General features: G+C 41.9%; 1 protein-coding gene across 1 annotated transcript in view; it reads right to left on the bottom strand.

Moving 5' to 3' along the window:
- Window positions 1-1,011: 1,011 nt before the first annotated feature.
- The window catches only part of LOC147707977 (amine sulfotransferase-like), a 240,302-nt gene continuing 219,225 nt past the window's right edge, over window positions 1,012-22,088 (bottom strand). Inside the window, exon 7 of the mRNA XM_086926804.1 lies at window positions 1,012-1,317. Within this exon, the coding sequence (XP_086782930.1) occupies window positions 1,196-1,317 (122 nt within the window). The 3' untranslated portion in view covers window positions 1,012-1,195. The remainder of the gene's footprint in view (window positions 1,318-22,088) is intronic.

Genomic DNA, 22,088 nt, shown 5'->3' with positions numbered 1-22,088 from the left:
CAACGCCCAGGAAAACCGTTGAAGCAGACGCTTCCTAAGAGTCGGGTTCCATCTGCCTTGGCGGGACTCCTACACTGATAAGTAGGGTGTGGACACCACTCACCCTCACCTAGTAGTGTAGATATTCTTTTTTGGTCCTGAAGAAATGCACTGTATCAGTTTGAACAAATGTGCATGAAACATGTCGACCATTTTTGTAGAGTAGGACACTGCTCTCCTGGACCCTTAAGCTAGAGAGCAGCCGCTCTTGTTGTTTTTAGCAAGGTGGGTTACCACTTTATTGAAATTCCGTTGTGGACAACCCAAACTTTTTTAACCACCTACACACATCTACACCATTCACTTCCTTCCCTAGGGCCCTCACACCCACGGCACCATACGGTAGGAACAAAAGATCTCCGCTAAAGAGCCCTTTTATGGGTGCACGTCGGGTATTGAACCGCCGACCCGACGAGGAGCGAGCCCATATGATGAAGCATGACCCCTAGCTTGGTGGGTGTGTGAGGACTCTAGTTCCAACAAGGAAGATCCCCATCCTTTGTGCCTTCACTCACTTGGTTTCATCTGTCTATAAAGAAAAATTAATACTGGGGAACTGCGTACTCTCTTTTTGATATACCCACCATATACTTACTATCTCGCAATTTCACTTCAAGAGTTCTTTTTAGTCACTGCATTCTCTCTTTGCTATTTTTGCCCTATCTTTCTCTTCCTATCTCTTTCTCTATTTTCTGCCTTTGTTTAATGTTTTCTGAGTCAACGTCTAAAGACAAAAAAAAACCTCCTGGTCCCTAAAATGAGTGTAAAGGCCCTGCAACCACGGCACACCACTCAAGGCGCCGACAAGAAGTAAATGTAGTTTCAATTAGCCTTCGAATCTTTCTTTTACACGCATCAACCATCTCGGTGGTATTTGTGAAATGGCCTTTTCCGAGATGTTGATCTGAGTAGGTTAAGTGGAGAAAGGGCGCACCGTTTTTAAGCAGATCACACAAAAGAAAAAACAAACCATTTATTGTGTAAGCCACTTTTTATTTGCAGTTTAAACCGATTGTTCACATTTTGCACACATGTTACCAACAAGGCCACATTATCTATTTTATTGGATACATCAATCAAACCAGAAAACGATTTCAGAGGTGTAGACTGCACCTCAAACATCCAATTCGAACTCGTAATAATGTCAGCGGTCTCCTTAGTTTTCATTAATATCCCAGATAAATTTGATTGGCACATCTTTCATCTTTTCCTCAAATATTTTGTCAAACATTTCATTTTGAGCCACAGTCATGACGTTTTTCCAATCTCCAATGGTGCCTGTTGAGACAAAGAGCAGATTTAAAAAGTGAGATGTTCAGGGCTTGCGAGAACTCTGAAGAGAGACATAGATGACTGCTCTGGAACAAGGAACATATCATGAAGATTACTTCTGTGACTCATTGTCATTGACTGCACTACAATCAACAGTGACCTTTACTTACACTTTTGATCTTTAGAACAATATGAAGCAAAACATTGAGCTCGGCGATTGAGAGTGATAAATCCAGAGTAACGCTGTAGGTGAGCCACTACTTTGGGAGTAGAGCCTGTACAAATATTCAAACCAGCTGACAAACATGCTAGTAGCAGCCTACTACATCCCATCTTTCTTATGAATGATATTTATCATAACAGGCACTGTGACGTATTCGTTTATAGACATTAGTGGCATATGATTTTTTATACTAGATGTGACAGGTATGCCCGTAGGCAAATACATGTTTTGTTGCTGGATGATTACCTCACATTTACACCATCATCAGCTCTGCGCTTGTTATTCATATGTTCATTGTTTGCTATGGATTATTTTGCATGACAATGTAGTAAAATACGACTACATGTACAGCACAGATGACAAACAAAATTATCCCCAGCCAACTCAATGGTAGTAATTATATCGACCTCAGAAGGATGAAAGGCTAGGCGTGCATACTATGGTAGATATCAGCGATATGCAGACCTTTGGTAGATGCTCTGCCAATGAGATGCAATTCATTACAAATCCAGGATTCCTAGAATGGCATTGTAGTATGAAATTGTACAGCTTCTTGTGTGAAATAATTCCTAAGAAATACTTGCTTTTCAGTGCTGTTGATGTTATATAAATTGACTAGAGTTCGGCCACTATATCACTAGTTTATTTATCAAAATACATGTCATCAATCGTTTCAGTTCCACCAATTGGTTAAGGGTATACCATGGTCAATATCTAATTGTGCTCTCACTATATTAGGCAATAATAAGAATGGATTTCGAAATATCACCACCTGGTTATCAGTACCAATAAACTCAATATGCTGGTTTTTCATATTTTGAGGCACACTAGCCTCCACTTGGTTGAATGGTATGTGCTGGAAGAATACAAAACCTGTTTTGTGCTGTTAGGAGTATTATGTTGTGATCTTGTATTTCCTTGGAAAAGAGTAAAATGCTACTACCCTTATTTCAGGCATATCATTCTTTCAGCTTTTTAATGGCAGTGTTATTATCGTAGAAACTAAAATAAATATTGACTCAGCTAAATAGGAAAAAATGGCCTAAGGCACACACATGCAAAAAACATGCAAGATATCCCCTGTGATTCAGCAGCAGGTAAGGTATTAGGATACAGTCTGAGCCTTATGTAGACTCCTTGATCTACCTAGAACATGTGTGTAGTATTCACTGTATTGTGCCTCCCAGGCACCTGTAGTTAGAACCCCTGTGCTTGTATGTTCTATGCTTTGTGGTAGAATGTTGCCTTCTGGCAGTTGATAGCTTTCCCTGCCCCTTGTCGCTGTGCTTCTCCTAAGCTGAATAAACATAGACTTCAAGCTATCCTGCTGTGCTGTCTTCTTCAATACTACAAATTTGTTGGCGACGATGCTGCTTAGGAGAAGGTAAAAGAACCTGCCTTACCTCGTTTCTCCTCGTATTCCTGTGGAAAGTGCACCGTGGACCGAGTGTACACGAAGAGCAGCTGCTTCAAAACCCTTCTCCACTCACTGACGAAGACTGATGGCGAGATAAGTGTTCCGTTTTTCTTTCTGCGCGAATCTAATTAGTATAAGGCTCAATATTTAATTTTTATTCCCGACGAGGCTTCTCAACCCAACGTCATTCCCAGCGCGAGCGCCTGGTTGTCTGCGCGCCATACGTCACGTCATTGGTGTCAGCGCGAGCGTTCGGTAACCTGCGTTACCACGCTCTGTTCCTGTGCGCTTCGTTGCCAACGCAACCATCTGACGCGCGCTCCTCCAGCCAGACGCGTCTCCCTAACAACGATGCCTCATTGCGCGTTGAGTCGTTTCTGAGCCTGTTCGCGCTCTGCCGATGTGAGAAGCATTTTGAGAGCCGTGCCTTGATTTTTATCATTCAAATGCTGGCGCCATCTGCCTTATAAAAAAAACCCTAAACAAAAGGAAAAGAGAGATTAACCTACAAAAACGTGGACACTGTAATTGGAAAAGCAAGACTTTACGAGGTGTTGTCTACCTTAAACCTCTACACGCCGGTGCCATCTAGTGGTGAATAAAACTACAACATGGTCCTTATCTAAAAGTGTAAAGGAAAATCTGTATTTTGCATACTTAACTTCTTCTGCACAGCGACAGAGTTTGTCAAGGGGAAAAACTCCATTTTTGCCAGTATGCAATCTGTTTCACCTCCTCCTCCTTTTCTCGAGACCCCAGGCAATCCTCCGATAATCTGGAGAAAATGGTTTGACGCCTTCGAGACTTATTTGGGGGCAATAGGCGCATCTAGATATCGCGCAGAAAGGAAGAAGTGTCTTTTACTACATTCTTTAGGTTTCGAGGGAAGAGAGATCTTCAAGCATTTACCTCCCTTGGTAAGAAACAACGCTGAAGAGGATGTAGATGAATATACAGAGACAAGATTAAGGCTTGAGTTGCGATTTGATGTCAAGCCAAGTTTTGTCGTAATAAGACACAAATTGTTCAAAAGAGAACAACTACCTGGGGAGGATGTTGAGACGTATGTTTCTTGTTTAAGACAACTAAGTGCTGAATGCGAATTTGAGGGTTTTAGAGAGCAATTAATTAGAGATCAATATGTCTGTAAGTGCTCTGATAAGTCTATTCAACAGAAACTGCTAACTTTGGGAAACCCTACACTTGAAGAGACTATTCGTATGGCCAAGAGTATAGAACTGTCAAAAAAAGAAGTGAAGGAACTTGAAAAGAAATGTGATGAGGGAGTTTCCATAGTTAGAACCAAGGAGAACAAGGACAGTAAAGTGGCTTTTAGTCAACGTTTTGATAGAAACAATGCTCCTAGTTTACAACGTTTTGAGAGAAATGCTTTTTCTAGGAGTGACATTTGTTACAGATGTGGAAATCCTTCTCATAACAAAAATAACAAGTTTTGCCCTGCCAGGAACTCTACCTGTCGGAACTGTGGAAAGTTTGGCCATTTCGCAAAAATTTGCCAAGTCTCAAGACAGGGAGATTCTACTTTCAGTAACAAATCCCAGAGTCTGAGTACTGTCAACACAATTGGGAATGTCTCAGAGTCCTATGGAAATACTGGTGATGACTCTGACTCTATGAACGGCATCCAAGACGACCTGAGAGACATGGTTGTGGTAGTACGAGATGATGGTGTCATTATTGGAGATCCCTCTGATTGTGTTGATCCTCTTGAAGATTTTGGTGTGGGTGACAAGATAATTACCTTGTTAGTAGACTCTGGGGCTAGAGTAACTATGATCACACAAGAATTGTTTGATGTGACTTGGCCTGAAAGGAACCTCCTACCACCTGACAGAACTCCTGTTTCTTATGAAGGGCGTAGGATAGCTCTTCTTGGGTTTTTTGAAGACATTATTCAGTTCAGGGGTAGGAGGATCTTTGGAAAAGTATATGTCTCATTGAAGGGCCTAAACATTTTGGGGTGGTTCCACCAGGGATTGTTTAAGATGATCCTTAGACCCGGTTCAAAAGAACAGATCAGTATTGAGGAATCTGGTGATAATGTAGAGAGCTTAGCTGTCATTGTTTCAAATGACTATATTGAGAAATTAATTTCTAAATTCCCTACTGTCTTCGGGAATAGCCTTGGCATTATTAAAGGTTTCAACCATGAGATTAGAGTTAAAGATGGTGCTATCCCCATAAAACATAAGGTGAGGAGTGTTCCCTTCAGCGTGAGGGATGATTTGGAAAAGAAGTTGATGGGTTTATGCAGGAAAGGAGTCATAGAACCTATTGAGTCGTCCTTGTGGTTGTCTCCTCTTGTTGTCGCCAGAAAAAGGAATGGGGATTTGCGCGTCTGTGTGGACTTGCGCAATCTCAATAAAAACATCTGGATTGATTCACACCCCTTACCAAAAATCACAGATTTGTTGTCCCTTACCAGAGGAGCAAGGTGGTTCACAAAGCTGGACTTGGCCTCCGCTTACCACCAGGTGGTGTTGAGCCAGTCTTCTAGACATCTGACTGCGTTTGTCTCACCCTTTGGAAGTTTTCAATACTGCAGGATGCCGTTTGGCCTGTCGTCAGCGGCTGCAGTTTTCCAAAGGTTGATGAGTCAGATGTTTAGAGACACTCCTGGAGTAATTGTCTTCCAGGATGATGTTTTGATTTTTGGCGAGAACAAGGTGGATCATGACTTTTCTTTGAATCAGGTCCTGGAGATCATGCAAGAAAAAGGGATTGCATTAAAGAGAGAGAAATTTGTTTTCTTGAAAGAAAAAATGGAGTTTCTGGGGCACGTAGTTTCACATGAAGGTGTGGAACCACGTCCTGGCTTGGTGAAAGCCATTGTTGATGCTTCGCCACCTGTTGACAAATCTGGTTTAAAGTCTTTCATTGGACTCAGTGAATTTTACTAAAGGTTTATCAAAGACTATGCGTCAAAAGTTCAACCTTTGACTAACATGTTGAAAAAAAATGTGCCTTTTGTTTGGGATAAAAATTGCCAAGAAATTTTCAAGTGGATTAAATTACAGTTGGTTGGGGACAGAATTCTCAAACCTTTCGATCCCAACAAGGAATGTGTTGTGACTGTGGATGCGAGTGGGTTTGGACTTGGGGCTGTTCTCACTCAGAGGAATGGGCAAATTGATAATACCATCGCATATGCCTCAAGGGTACTGTGTGGGGCAGAGGTTAACTTCTCCGTCATTGAGAAGGAGCTCTTGGCTTGCTGGTGGGCGGTCAGGAAGTTTAATCCCTATCTTTGGGGTAGTCATTTCATGATTCGCACGGATCATAGTCCTCTAGTCTCTATTTTGTCCGGAGAAAAGATTAAGGAGCATACCCCTAGGATTGCTAGGCTGTCCACAAAGCTTCTTCAGTATGATTTTGAGGTTGTTTATCTGCCAGGTTCGAAGAATGTCAGAGACAATTATTTTTCTCGTTTTCCTTTAGCTGATAATGATTCTGAGGCTGAAAAGGAAGATGATCTTGAGGATTGTTTTGTTGCGGCTTTGGATCTTGAAGGTATGTGTGCAATCAGTGAAGTCGAGTGGAAGAAGGAGTTATTGAAAGATGTGGTACTCCTTCAGGTTGTGAATTATCTGAAGTCTGGGTGGCCCAAAGAAAAGAATGTTTCTGGTCTTTACCAAACTTTTGTCAAAGTTGCTGATGAACTCACTGTTGAAGATGGCATTCTCATGCGGTGTGGTAGGCTTATTCCCCCTGAGAGCTTGCGGAAGCGTCTGGTGGATGGTGCACATGAAGGACATTTAGGGAAGACTTTCACCAAACGTAGGTTGAGAGATGTGTTTTGGTGGCCGCAGATGGACGTCTGTGTTGATTCTTTGGTTGACAATTGTGTCATTTGCAAGTCCTCAGACAAAAGTCACAAGGTTAGGTCTCCCCCTCTGGAGCCCGTTCAATTTCCGGAAAGGGCGTGGGAAAAGATTAGAGTTGATCTAGTTGGTCCTTTTTATCTTTTACCCCCTTGTTCCCGTTTTGCCATTGTTGCCATTGATTACTACTCCAAATGGCCGGAAATTCGCTTTATCAGTGAACCCTCCTCTGCCAGTGTTATTTCCTTTTTGAAAGACATCTTTTTGAGAGAGGGCTTTCCTTCAGTTGTCATGACTGACAATGGTGTCCAATTTGTCAGTTGTGAGTTTGAATCTTTCCTTAAACAGGGTGGTGTGACTCATAAAAAAAGTTCTCTTTACCACCCCCAGGCCAATGGCCTTGTTGAGAGGATGAACCGCGTTCTCAACAACTGTGTCCAGTGGGCCATTGCCAGCAAGTGTGTGGTTGAGAATGCTGTGCGTTCCATGTTATGGTTTTACCGTACAACAGCTCATTCTTCTACTGGGGTTTCTCCCTTTGAACTCCTGAGGGGTAGGAAGCCTTCTACTAAAATTTGTCCTGGCTGGATGTCAAAATGGGTGAAAATGAATGTAATGGATGGTATTGATGATTTTGTCAGAGACAACGTATCTGAACCTCAAAAGAAGCAAAAAACTTATTTTGATGAACGGAAGAGATCTGCTCCCCATGATATTTGTGCTGGTGATGTGGTGCGCATTAAAAATCCTGTTCATGTCACCAAGGGTAGAAGCAAATTCTCTCAGCCACTTGTAGTTGATAAGGTCTGCGGGAATGCTGTACGTGTGAATAATAAGGATTGGTGGAACATCTGTAAAATTGTGAAGGTTAGTGGTGATGATGCTTTCACTTGTGTTCCTCAGTCCAATCCTAGCTCTGTTTTAAACGACAAACGTTTCAGTACTGTTGATATTAGCGGAAATGGCAGTAATGTTGATGGTACCTTTGTACCAGGGCCTCGCAGGAGTCATAGAGTGTGTAAGATTCCTGCCAGGTTCAGATAACCTTTTGCTTCTGTCTTTCCTCTTGACATCCAGTTGTGTTTTCTCTTTCCTTTTCCTACTCATCTCATTTTCTGGTTTTTCTTTCTTTCTTTTCTTTACTTTTCCTTTCTTTCCTCCTTTTCCGTCTACGAATGTTTCTTCTTTTGTTTTACAGGAAAGAGGATAATGTAGTATTCACTGTATTGTGCCTCCCAGGCACCTGTAGTTAGAACCCCTGTGCTTGTATGTTCTATGCTTTGTGGTAGAATGTTGCCTTCTGGCAGTTGATAGCTTTCCCTGCCCCTTGTCGCTGTGCTTCTCCTAAGCTGAATAAACATAGACTTAAAGCTATCCTGCTGTGCTGTCTTCTTCAATACTACAATGTGTCTTTGCTGGGTTAAAAATGCAGGATGGCAACTTTGGCAGGGAGTTTTATATGTAATCATATACTGTCAACTACACACTTGTGATTAGCAAGCGGTTACTTTCACCAGTTTGCTAGCAGTTCAAACAAGCATTTGCAATGCAATCAGTCTCGCCGTTTTGAACCTTATATGTATTTAGCTATGCCGCATATTAGCCTGGGTGCTGAAACATCTACTGTTCTTTAACATGTAGGAAAAGTAAGTATCACACTACTTGACATGCCAGGTATGGGAACACATAAAATAAAGTGATTGTGGTATTTTATTGACCTCTGCTGGTCGTTTTCCATCAAGAAAGTTAAATAAAGGCAGTTGCCAGAAAAATAAATAAAAGAAAGTCCCTCACAGAAAGCAATTCTGGTATTTTACTGACCTCTACTATTCGTTTTCTATCGAGACAGTTAAATAGAAGCAATTGAACAGAAAAAAAATCCCTAACCAGACAAGTCCTAGGGCTGATCTCCAGAGCCCACAAAGTACATACTCATATAAGCATATACTAAATTATATACAAGAGGTCTTGAATGCTCAACCTAAAAACAAAAAGAGATTTTTGAGACCGGTGCCAACGTCCTGAGGTATTTTCAAACTCCTAAATGGACTTCAGCAGTTCGAAGCCTCGGAAAATGAGCTGGAAAACCACTATTTACATGGTTTTCAGCTCGTTTTCCTTGCCACTGTGTGATATCAGCTACTCACGGGGAGACGTCTAATGAGAGCTAACTTCGTGTGTCAACATTGACACCGTGTGAGTTGGCAGGTATGCTTGTGACTAGAATCAATTTTTTTGTGCAGATTTATATGGCACGGACTGGACCTGAAGGTATTTGAGAGCTTTACATGAGCGCTAGTTACTTTACACAAGGACACACATTTCTTTGGTAGGCATGGGTAGATTAAGTGATTTGCCCAGAATCACAGGATGTAAAGTCAACACCGAGGCTCCAATCTAGGCTTCCCAGCTCCAAAGTTGGCAGTCTAGCCGTAAGACCACATCCTCTCCCAAATGTGAAAAAAAAATTATTAAAAGCGATTTATTCCTTATTGTTCACAACTTGTCACTTGCTTTCCCCCACCTCAGTCCTTCCCTGGGTTTTTAGTACACCAATGAGTGCTCAAAATTCTCTTATTTAATGCATTGTATGTAAATTACCCTGAACATTATTAATGGTGTGAATCCCAAATGCCTGACTGGATTCATTCTCAAGGAGTGCTATCATGCTCCACTGTGTGCACCCCACCCAGGCGGGCTCATGGTGGTCCGTGCCCAGACCCGAGCCAATGCGCCGCTGCAGCTGCCACAGATGTTTGCCCTCTACCAGTTGCTCGCTGCTGCTCACCCCAGTTGTCGACTTTCAGGGCAGATGGCAGCTTTTAATGCAAGGAGCCCTGTGTGTGCCAGCTACGGCATTAATGCCTCAGGACTGGGGTGAATGTGTGACATTGATCCACATTCGGTCCATCACCTGTTTTGTTTGCAAATTCAGGGCTGATAACGGCGCCTGGTGAAGAGGCGGCCCCACCCTCGAGAAATTATTAAGGGGGAGCAGAGTGCAACAGCTAGTGTCAGGGGGAGGGTTGGTCACAGAATAATGGCAATGGGGCACCATAATCACCAGGTCAATCATCTGGAGGCCACCAAATGCGAGGTATGCAGCAGATTATGCCAACTGTGGTCGCGCTATGAAGACAGGGGTTGACCATGGCGGGAAGGAGCAGAGACGGTATGTTCTTAAGTCAGCGTTGAGAGCCTCAGGGCCCCACGCCTACTGCCGGGCTACTCTGCAGACTATAAATTAAAGCCTAGTCGCGCCCCATGCTCCATTCCACGGCCCTGTGGCATGGAGAGCCTGGTTACGCCAGTGCACTATCATTTCCTACCACTAGGTGGCGGGACCTTCACCTGCCCACGGGTCACCCATAACCACCCCTCACACTTGCTACCAAGGAGGGCACATAGGCTACGACTGCCCCCGGCACGCCCCTTCTCCGCCAGCGCTTTGATGGCCCCAGCATTAGCAGTCGCCAGCAGTAAAACGGTTTAAACTAGATGGTAAAGCTGACCCAGCAAAACCACTGTCATGTCAGTCGAGTCATCTGCTATCAATCTGAATTTCATCTAATGGAGGAGAAATTGGTGATAAAAACAAGCATTTGCAATGCAATAGGACTTGCATTTATGCGAGACCTATTGCATTGCAAACCAGAGTGTGGGCGGGGTCGAAGCCACGAACAACGGGAGTGTGAGCCGGGGCCGAGAAGGCACAGACTGCGGGAAGGAGGAGGTACCGGAAGAAACTAGTGCTGACAATCTAAATAATATATACGGTGCAACACTCAAAGTAAAGGGGCCAGTAACCATGGAAGGATACAAATGACGACATGGCCGCCATAAGGAGGGACTAACAAGCATAAAACCAATCAGAAGGCAGCATTTAGAAACTAAGACAATGAAAAAGATGGATGGAGAGTGCATGCCTCGCTAAGCGAGCAGCACATGTGAGCTGCCGCTATAGGCTCGACTTAAAAAGTGCACCCCATGGGGTGTAACCTGGCCACTAAATAAGAATAACAATCATTTAATATGCCAAGGAGAAAAATAAATGAATATTTAGATGCTTGTTACAATATACACTACAATAGTGCTCATCATAATGTGTATGCATTCTTTTTAAAGTTATACACCAGATATTTGCCATTTTTAAGAGCCAATACTGTAGTATCATGGCATTATAGCCTTCAAATAAACTCAACTTAGTTTGCTATTTGAATAGTTGCAAAGTATTGCTCCACTTTCACTGCCCTGTGTTCTAGGTTAAAATATAATGATGAGTTCGAGGTAACACGTTTTTGTCCGCAAAGACTGGACTAGTTCATCAAGAATGTTATATTGTGGAGCTTATTTTGTTTGCTTTTCACCACTGCATGACTTAATGTTCATTACTATAACTTCAAGATGTAAGTAAATCCAGACTGCATCACAAAACTTCTAAACACTGAAATTAGTCATCTTCGTAATGAAAAATGGTTAATCTACTTTCTTTTTATATATGGTCATTATTAAAAGATTTAGACTTATTTGCAAACACTGATATGTACTTGGGGCTATGACCTCAGTTAATTTGCAGGTAACAGTTTGCCTAAACTGAAAATGGAGGAGCTTGTTTGCTCAACTAAATCAAGTACATCTTTAAAGATACCAAACCTATCTCTCACAATTACACAAAAAGACCAAAATAAGATCTTTAATTTCCTCTTAAATACTCTTCTCTATTGACAATGGAAGTGCTCCTAGAGGAAATCAGAGTTCGAAACCATTTTAATGTAACAATAAGGAAATTGAAATCACGTGGTCTGCCTCTTCAGCTGAGATAATGGTGGTCATCTCAAAAGTGGTCGGAAAATGGCTTCTGGGTACTGATGATATATTGACAAATAAAGTTAGACCACAGAAAGAAGTTGTTTTCTGGTACTGGGAGATCATTATTATAAAAGGAAACCATCTGATTGAGCCATTTTGAGTGTGGGTAAAATACTAACTGGAGCTGGCGGCAGAAGACTTATGCCAAGTATCTCTAAGCTTACTTTACTCCATAGTAAAGGGCTCTTCCCTAAAGAAGAAACATGTTTTCACTCTCCCCAGGATATACTGGATGTTCCAAAGACTTGACAAGTTGGCACAAAAGATACAGAGATGTAAGGTATGCAATCAGTCCAAGGTAGATGGCAGGGGCATACTTGTGGGCTGCCTGGGTCTTATTGCCTACTGACTAAGTAATACCTGAAGTGAAATCATTGAACAAAAAAATAAGGTAAGCAATACTCTGATTTTAATGAGAGAGTATCCCTCTATCAGCATATTGCTAAAATAGTGCCAGCAAAGGCTGGTGTTCTACCTGATTTTGTTGGCAAGCAGAGAAACCTTTGAAAAATGGACCTCCATAAATCCCTCACTAGTCTCTGACTGGGTTAAATCAGTTGATCATGGAAGTCAAATGGATATTGCATGCGACCCTAAAAGTGTGAACAAAACATGGAATGACTATAGGTTATGGAAACTTAAGGTTAAATGCCCAATGATTACACCTTAATTTGGCAAAGCTTGTGGAACAGTCTTTCCTTATGCTGCACCCATGAGCTCCATTTGCAAAGTAATGTAATCTGTCTCTCCGAACCTTTTAAGGCACGGTATGCACAATCAGAATAGAAATGATGATGGAATTAGGATAAAAAAGTATTTTAAAAAATTGATCTGTCATATAGAACAGGATATCTGATTTGGGAGCAAAGAATATGTGATGCACACCATGTAATAGGGGAAGTGGTGGCAACACTTAAAATGTGGACAATGTGGAGAATCATAACCACAGGAATGATCTACAAATTCATGGTTTGTTCTAGGATTTAGAAGAGAATGCCTTTGTAGACGTTTTAGTTTAATAACAATACCTAATAACAATACCAAATGTCCTAGTCTAATCAGATTAAATTCTCTTGAACTTCAAAGATCATATCATATTGTCTAGGGGCTGTTTTTTGTGATATTCTTCCACACTAAAATGTGTTATTATTTTATTCCTGGAATATACTGAGCTTATAAAAGTGGTAATATCAAATAAACTTAAGCTGCCAATATCCTAGTTTGGCAGAAAACATTAGTTTTCACAACATGTTACTAAAAATACTACATCAAAAAGGAAAGTGTTCCATGAGACCTACACTGAAGGTTATGAGGGGTAAATAATGGTTTCTGGTTCCTTGTTTCTTTATAATTCCTCATAAAGAAATAACCACTACTAAAGATGGCCCAGTAAACTCACATACTTTTATTTTAAAGTTGCACAGGTGAAAATATGAAATAATCATGACCTACTGTGTATTTAAACATACTTATTTGAAATATAGTTCTACAGTCAAGCAAGTTCTGTAGGTTTGCAGACAATTCATAATTCTGATCATACATAGCCCACGACACGAACTGGTGGTGGTTGACGCATTAATGTAACAACAAGATGTTGTACAATATATTTGCCTACAACAAATTACAACATTGTGAACAATGAACCAGCCCTGTGAGAGTGTAGGTAATGCTAGGGATAGAGTCATACTGGGGTTTCTCCCTTTGAACTCCTGAGGGGTAGGAAGCCTTCTACTAAAATTTGTCCTGGCTGGATGTCAAAATGGGTGAAAATGAATGTAATGGATGGTATTGATGATTTTGTCAGAGACAACATATCTGAACCTCAAAAGAAGCAAAAAACTTATTTTGATGAACGGAAGAGATCTGCTCCCCATGATATTTGTGCTGGTGATGTGGTGCGCATTAAAAATCCTGTTCATGTCACCAAGGGTAGAAGCAAATTCTCTCAGCCACTTGTAGTTGATAAGGTCTGCGGGAATGCTGTACGTGTGAATAATAAGGATTGGTGGAACATCTGTAAAATTGTGAAGGTTAGTGGTGATGATGCTTTCACTTGTGTTCCTCAGTCCAATCCTAGCTCTGTTTTAAACGACAAACGTTTCAGTACTGTTGATATTAGCGGAAATGGCAGTAATGTTGATGGTACCTTTGTACCAGGGCCTCGCAGGAGTCATAGAGTGTGTAAGATTCCCGCCAGGTTCAGATAACCTTTTGCTTCTGTCTTTCCTCTTGACATCCAGTTGTGTTTTCTCTTTCCTTTTCCTACTCATCTCATTTTCTGGTTTTTCTTTCTTTCTTTTCTTTACTTTTCCTTTCTTTCCTCCTTTTCCGTCTACGAATGTTTCTTCTTTTGTTTTACAGGAAAGAGGATAATGTAGTATTCACTGTATTGTGCCTCCCAGGCACCTGTAGTTAGAACCCCTGTGCTTGTATGTTCTATGCTTTGTGGTAGAATGTTGCCTTCTGGCAGTTGATAGCTTTCCCTGCCCCTTGTCGCTGTGCTTCTCCTAAGCTGAATAAACATAGACTTCAAGCTATCCTGCTGTGCTGTCTTCTTCAATACTACAATGTGTCTTTGCTGGGTTAAAAATGCAGGATGGCAACTTTGGCAGGGAGTTTTATATGTAATCATATACTGTCAACTACACACTTGTGATTAGCAAGCGGTTACTTTCACCAGTTTGCTAGCAGTTCAAACAAGCATTTGCAATGCAATCAGTCTCGCCGTTTTGAACCTTATATGTATTTAGCTATGCCGCATATTAGCCTGGGTGCTGAAACATCTACTGTTCTTTAACATGTAGGAAAAGTAAGTATCACACTACTTGACATGCCAGGTATGGGAACACATAAAATAAAGTGATTGTGGTATTTTATTGACCTCTGCTGGTCGTTTTCCATCAAGAAAGTTAAATAAAGGCAGTTGCCAGAAAAATAAATAAAAGAAAGTCCCTCACAGAAAGCAATTCTGGTATTTTACTGACCTCTACTATTCGTTTTCTATCGAGACAGTTAAATAGAAGCAATTGAACAGAAAAAAAATCCCTAACCAGACAAGTCCTAGGGCTGATCTCCAGAGCCCACAAAGTACATACTCATATAAGCATATACTAAATTATATACAAGAGGTCTTGAATGCTCAACCTAAAAACAAAAAGAGATTTTTGAGACCGGTGCCAACGTCCTGAGGTATTTTCAAACTCCTAAATGGACTTCAGCAGTTCGAAGCCTCGGAAAATGAGCTGGAAAACCACTATTTACATGGTTTTCAGCTCGTTTTCCTTGCCACTGTGTGATATCAGCTACTCACGGGGAGACGTCTAATGAGAGCTAACTTCGTGTGTCAACATTGACACCGTGTGAGTTGGCAGGTATGCTTGTGACTAGAATCAATTTTTTTGTGCAGATTTATATGGCACGGACTGGACCTGAAGGTATTTGAGAGCTTTACATGAGCGCTAGTTACTTTACACAAGGACACACATTTCTTTGGTAGGCATGGGTAGATTAAGTGATTTGCCCAGAATCACAGGATGTGAAGTCAACACCGAGGCTCCAATCTAGGCTTCCCAGCTCCAAAGTTGGCAGTCTAGCCGTAAGACCACATCCTCTCCCAAATGTGAAAAAAAAATTATTAAAAGCGATTTATTCCTTATTGTTCACAACTTGTCACTTGCTTTCCCCCACCTCAGTCCTTCCCTGGGTTTTTAGTACACCAATGAGTGCTCAAAATTCTCTTATTTAATGCATTGTATGTAAATTACCCTAAACATTATTAATGGTGTGAATCCCAAATGCCTGACTGGATTCATTCTCAAGGAGTGCTATCATGCTCCACTGTGTGCACCCCACCCAGGCGGGCTCATGGTGGTCCGTGCCCAGACCCGAGCCAATGCGCCGCTGCAGCTGCCACAGATGTTTGCCCTCTACCAGTTGCTCGCTGCTGCTCACCCCAGTTGTCGACTTTCAGGGCAGATGGCAGCTTTTAATGCAAGGAGCCCTGTGTGTGCCAGCTACGGCATTAATGCCTCAGGACTGGGGTGAATGTGTGACATTGATCCACATTCGGTCCATCACCTGTTTTGTTTGCAAATTCAGGGCTGATAACGGCGCCTGGTGAAGAGGCGGCCCCACCCTCGAGAAATTATTAAGGGGGAGCAGAGTGCAACAGCTAGTGTCAGGGGGAGGGTTGGTCACAGAATAATGGCAATGGGGCACCATAATCACCAGGTCAATCATCTGGAGGCCACCAAATGCGAGGTATGCAGCAGATTATGCCAACTGTGGTCGCGCTATGAAGACAGGGGTTGACCATGGCGGGAAGGAGCAGAGACGGTATCTTCTTAAGTCAGCGTTGAGAGCCTCAGGGCCCCACGCCTACTGCCGGGCTACTCTGCAGACTATAAATTAAAGCCTAGTCGCGCCCCATGCTCCATTCCACGGCCCTGTGGCATGGAGAGCCTGGTTACGCCAGTGCACTATCATTTCCTACCACTAGGTGGCGGGACCTTCACCTGCCCACGGGTCACCCATAACCACCCCTCACACTTGCTACCAAGGAGGGCACATAGGCTACGACTGCCCCCGGCACGCCCCTTCTCCGCCAGCGCTTTGATGGCCCCAGCATTAGCAGTCGCCAGCAGTAAAACGGTTTAAACTAGATGGTAAAGCTGACCCAGCAAAACCACTGTCATGTCGGTCGAGTCATCTGCTATCAATCTGAATTTCATCTAATGGAGGAGAAATTGGTGATAAAAACAAGCATTTGCAATGCAATAGGACTTGCATTTATGCGAGACCTATTGCATTGCAAACCAGAGTGTGGGCGGGGTCGAAGCCACGAACAACGGGAGTGTGAGCCGGGGCCGAGAAGGCACAGACTGCGGGAAGGAGGAGGTACCGGAAGAAACTAGTGCTGACAATCTAAATAATATATACGGTGCAACACTCAAAGTAAAGGGGCCAGTAACCATGGAAGGATACAAATGACGACATGGCCGCCATAAGGAGGGACTAACAAGCATAAAACCAATCAGAAGGCAGCATTTAGAAACTAAGACAATGAAAAAGATGGATGGAGAGTGCATGCCTCGCTAAGCGAGCAGCACATGTGAGCTGCCGCTATAGGCTCGACTTAAAAAGTGCACCCCATGGGGTGTAACCTGGCCACTAAATAAGAATAACAATCATTTAATATGCCAAGGAGAAAAATAAATGAATATTTAGATGCTTGTTACAATATACACTACAATAGTGCTCATCATAATGTGTATGCATTCTTTTTAAAGTTATACACCAGATATTTGCCATTTTTAAGAGCCAATACTGTAGTATCATGGCATTATAGCCTTCAAATAAACTCAACTTAGTTTGCTATTTGAATAGTTGCAAAGTATTGCTCCACTTTCACTGCCCTGTGTTCTAGGTTAAAATTTAATGATGAGTTCGAGGTAACACGTTTTTGTCCGCAAAGACTGGACTAGTTCATCGAGAATGTTATATTGTGGAGCTTATTTTGTTTGCTTTTCACCACTGTATGACTTAATGTTCATTACTATAACTTCAAGATGTAAGTAAATCCAGACTGCATCACAAAACTTCTAAACACTGAAATTAGTCATCTTCGTAATGAAAAATGGTTAATCTACTTTCTTTTTATATATGGTCATTATTAAAAGATTTAGACTTATTTGCAAACACTGATATGTACTTGGGGCTATGACCTCAGTTAATTTGCAGGTAACAGTTTGCCTAAACTGAAAATGGAGGAGCTTGTTTGCTCAACTAAATCAAGTACATCTTTAAAGATACCAAACCTATCTCTCACAATTACACAAAAAGACCAAAATAAGATCTTTAATTTCCTCTTAAATACTCTTCTCTATTGACAATGGAAGTGCTCCTAGAGGAAATCAGAGTTCGAAACCATTTTAATGTAACAATAAGGAAATTGAAATCACGTGGTCTGCCTCTTCAGCTGAGATAATGGTGGTCATCTCAAAAGTGGTCGGAAAATGGCTTCTGGGTACTGATGATATATTGACAAATAAAGTTAGACCACAGAAAGAAGTTGTTTTCTGGTACTGGGAGATCATTATTATAAAAGGAAACCATCTGATTGAGCCATTTTGAGTGTGGGTAAAATACTAACTGGAGCTGGCGGCAGAAGACTTATGCCAAGTATCTCTAAGCTTACTTTACTCCATAGTAAAGGGCTCTTCCCTAAAGAAGAAACATGTTTTCACTCTCCCCAGGATATACTGGATGTTCCAAAGACTTGACAAGTTGGCACAAAAGATACAGAGATGTAAGGTATGCAATCAGTCCAAGGTAGATGGCAGGGGCATACTTGTGGGCTGCCTGGGTCTTATTGCCTACTGACTAAGTAATACCTGAAGTGAAATCATTGAACAAAAAAATAAGGTAAGCAATACTCTGATTTTAATGGGAGAGTATCCCTCTATCAGCATATTGCTAAAATAGTGCCAGCAAAGGCTGGTGTTCTACCTGATTTTGTTGGCAAGCAGAGAAACCTTTGAAAAATGGACCTCCATAAATCCCTCACTAGTCTCTGACTGGGTTAAATCAGTTGATCATGGAAGTCAAATGGATATTGCATGCGACCCTAAAAGTGTGAACAAAACATGGAATGACTATAGGTTATGGAAACTTAAGGTTAAATGCCCAATGATTACACCTTAATTTGGCAAAGCTTGTGGAACAGTCTTTCCTTATGCTGCACCCATGAGCTCCATTTGCAAAGTAATGTAATCTGTCTCTCCGAACCTTTTAAGGCACGGTATGCACAATCAGAATAGAAATGATGATGGAATTAGGATAAAAAAGTATTTTAAAAAATTGATCTGTCATATAGAACAGGATATCTGATTTGGGAGCAAAGAATATGTGATGCACACCATGTAATAGGGGAAGTGGTGGCAACACTTAAAATGTGGACAATGTGGAGAATCATAACCACAGGAATGATCTACAAATTCATGGTTTGTTCTAGGATTTAGAAGAGAATGCCTTTGTAGACGTTTTAGTTTAATAACAATACCAAATAACAATACCAAATGTCCTAGTCTAATCAGATTAAATTCTCTTGAACTTCAAAGATCATATCATATTGTCTAGGGGCTGTTTTTTGTGATATTCTTCCACACTAAAATGTGTTATTATTTTATTCCTGGAATATACTGAGCTTATAAAAGTGGTAATATCAAATAAACTTAAGCTGCCAATATCCTAGTTTGGCAGAAAACATTAGTTTTCACAACATGTTACTAAAAATACTACATCAAAAAGGAAAGTGTTCCATGAGACCTACACTGAAGGTTATGAGGGGTAAATAATGGTTTCTGGTTCCTTGTTTCTTTATAATTCCTCATAAAGAAATAACCACTACTAAAGATGGCCCAGTAAACTCACATACTTTTATTTTAAAGTTGCACAGGTGAAAATATGAAATAATCATGACCTACTGTGTATTTAAACATACTTATTTGAAATATAGTTCTACAGTCAAGCAAGTTCTGTAGGTTTGCAGACAATTCATAATTCTGATCATACATAGCCCACGACACGAACTGGTGGTGGTTGACGCATTAATGTAACAACAAGATGTTGTACAATATATTTGCCTACAACAAATTACAACATTGTGAACAATGAACCAGCCCTGTGAGAGTGTAGGTAATGCTAGGGATAGAGTCATAGTTATAGTGTGTGCAATATGCTGAGTGGGGAGTCAATACAGGTCTATTATGTTAGTTTCTCTGAAGTCATACCCCCAAACATGTGGGATTAGTGTGGCATGCAAGGTTGTTGCAAGGTTTTGTTCCATGGGAGAGGGGGCTCAGTGGAGGATCTGCTGGTCTGGGTTGCATTACACAAGCTAGCCTTTACTCCCTATTTGTGGAAAATCATTCAGGATTTAAACTTAGGGTTCCACCCAGCTCTCCGGTCTCAGCCCTCTATCTGCTTCTCTTTTCAGTAGTGTACTCTTGCAGGCAGCCCATTTTCGAAGCTCTGTGAGCCACCACCGAATCCTGGGTCCCTCTGGGGACTTCCAGGACATTATCAGTTGGCATTAAGGTATGAGTAATGTTATCGCTTCAAATCCAGTCGTGACTGCTTCTGCCTTAGGGCATGTAAACCAACCCAAGAAGCATATCACAGTTGTCAACATCATGATCTACTAAGTCATGAAATTCTTTCACTTATTATTCAGAAAGTTGCTGATTGTTTGTGATTCAGAACAAGTTGATTGGTAAGCAAAGTCAAGGGATAATGCTTAAAAGGAATTCTTTCTGTTAAACAGGATCTATATGCATAAGAATATATACATTGCTAGGATAACTAAGTTGATTATCTACCCTTAGTTAATAAAAATCTATCTACACAATGTTGGTTTATCCTCACTAGAGCAAGATTTACCCTCGGATTAAACTGCCAATGCAATTCGTTTGTTAAAATACAATCTCAAAGACCAGGAAATGTAAGTGTTGTGTTGTATGTACATTTTTTGCCAGTTTCAAAATCTGAATTGTATCATCTATATAATTATTTAAGTACAAGAAACGAAGAAAAGTACTTTCTGGAAACAATGGGGCATATTACCAACAACTAGCCATATTTATCGCTGAATGGGCTTAGCGAGTTTTTTTTCATTGCCAAGCATCGCCGGATATTATCGCAGAGATAACGTGCTATTAGCAACGTTTATCTCTAAAGCGATAAAATATCCAGCGATAGCTGCACATTGCGTGAATATCGCTGAGAATACAGCGATATTCACGCATTAACACCAATAGGGTTTTAGCCATAATATCCACCTCCCATTGGATATAATGGCTAAGAACTGGCCTGAGCAGGCGTTAGCTTTTGGAGATATTCGCGCTTAGCGCAAATATTTCCATTGCTATGCCTGCGTTGATAATAGGCGATAGCGATGTTAGCGACTGCTTTCAGTCGCTAACAGTTTGGTACGCCCACTTTGCATGTAATTAGCGATAAATATCGCTGACATGCAAAGCGGGCCCCAAACCACTCGCCATCACCTAAAAGCTGTTGTTAACTGATGTTAGCGACCACATACCACTGTTATGTTCAGTCGATACTGGGTTGATGGTCTAATTGTATTCCGGCCAGTTGGGGTTGCCGGCAATGGAGGACATGTAGTCTGTTTCCATTCTGTTGGGTTAACTACTGCAGATATTCCCAGGACAAGAGGGGAATGTGGGAAAGTACTGGAAATTGATCAAGTTAGAAAGCTCACTGATTTCTGTCTGAACTTGACTGCTACAAATACATGCCATAATTCGCTTTCACTGTGGGGATGGGTGATGTAACGGATGCGCCGCCAGTGCTCCAATTTCAGCTGGTGTCGTGGAACGTACGTGGGCTCAATAATCCTAGAAAAAAACGACAAATACTGGGATACCTAGACAGACATGGTGTATCAATAGCTATGCTGCAAGAAACACATTTAGTGCCTAATGGGTCCCCTTTGTTCGCATCAAGGTGGGCATCGTGCAGGGTTTTCTCATCTTACTCAAACTACGCTAGGGGTGTTACAATCCTGAGAAAGAAAGGTATGGGATTTACCCCAGCGGGCTCAGACACGGACTCAGGTGGCAGATACTGTATGGTATGGGGGAAGCTACACTCTCACATGGTTCTCTTTGCATGTTACTACGGCCCCAACACAGATGACCCATCCGCACTTCTTACAATGTGGGGCAAGATTCAAACTCTAGGCATAGCCCACGTCATACTGGGAGGAGACTTCAATACTGCTGTGAAACCTGCAATGGACAGATCGCACCCGCAGTCAATACATTATGCTCATACCCAACGCACTTTATTGGACATCGTGGAGGACCCTCACTTGACAGATACTTGGAGACACTCACACCCCTCCCTACGGCAAGGCACACACTTCTCGGCAGTACACTCCACCTGGGCACGCATTGATTATTTTTTTCTGACCGCAGGCCTCACTCCCTGGGTGGTTAAAACTCTGCACCTCGCCCGCACATTCTCTGACCACTCACCTGTCCTGCTTTCCATGCGCGTCCCCCTTGACGTCTCTCCTTACTTGAACTGGCGCCTCAACCCTGCACACCTCACAGACTCGGCCTTTAAGGCGGACCTTGAGCAAGACATAAAAGACTTCTTTGACCGTAACACTGACTCTGTCTCAAGCTTCACTACTGTATGGGAAGCCTTTAAGGTCACCGTGAGGGGATGGTGCATTTCCAAGGGAGGGGGAGTCCTCAAATCCCTTCGAGGCGAACTACGTAAGCTAGAAACTGAAATACGAGCTCTTGAACGGAATATCCCTCACGGGGCGCAGGAACGCGAAAGGCAGGGTCAGATACGAGAAAAAATTAACGAATACACCGAGGCTGCAGATAGAGAA

This window comes from Lissotriton vulgaris, chromosome 6 (genome assembly GCF_964263255.1).
Source record: "Lissotriton vulgaris chromosome 6, aLisVul1.2, whole genome shotgun sequence".
Lineage (NCBI taxonomy): Eukaryota > Metazoa > Chordata > Amphibia > Caudata > Salamandridae > Lissotriton > Lissotriton vulgaris.
The sequence above is the reverse complement of the archived record's forward strand: the minus strand, read 5'-3'. Positions and strand labels throughout refer to the sequence as shown.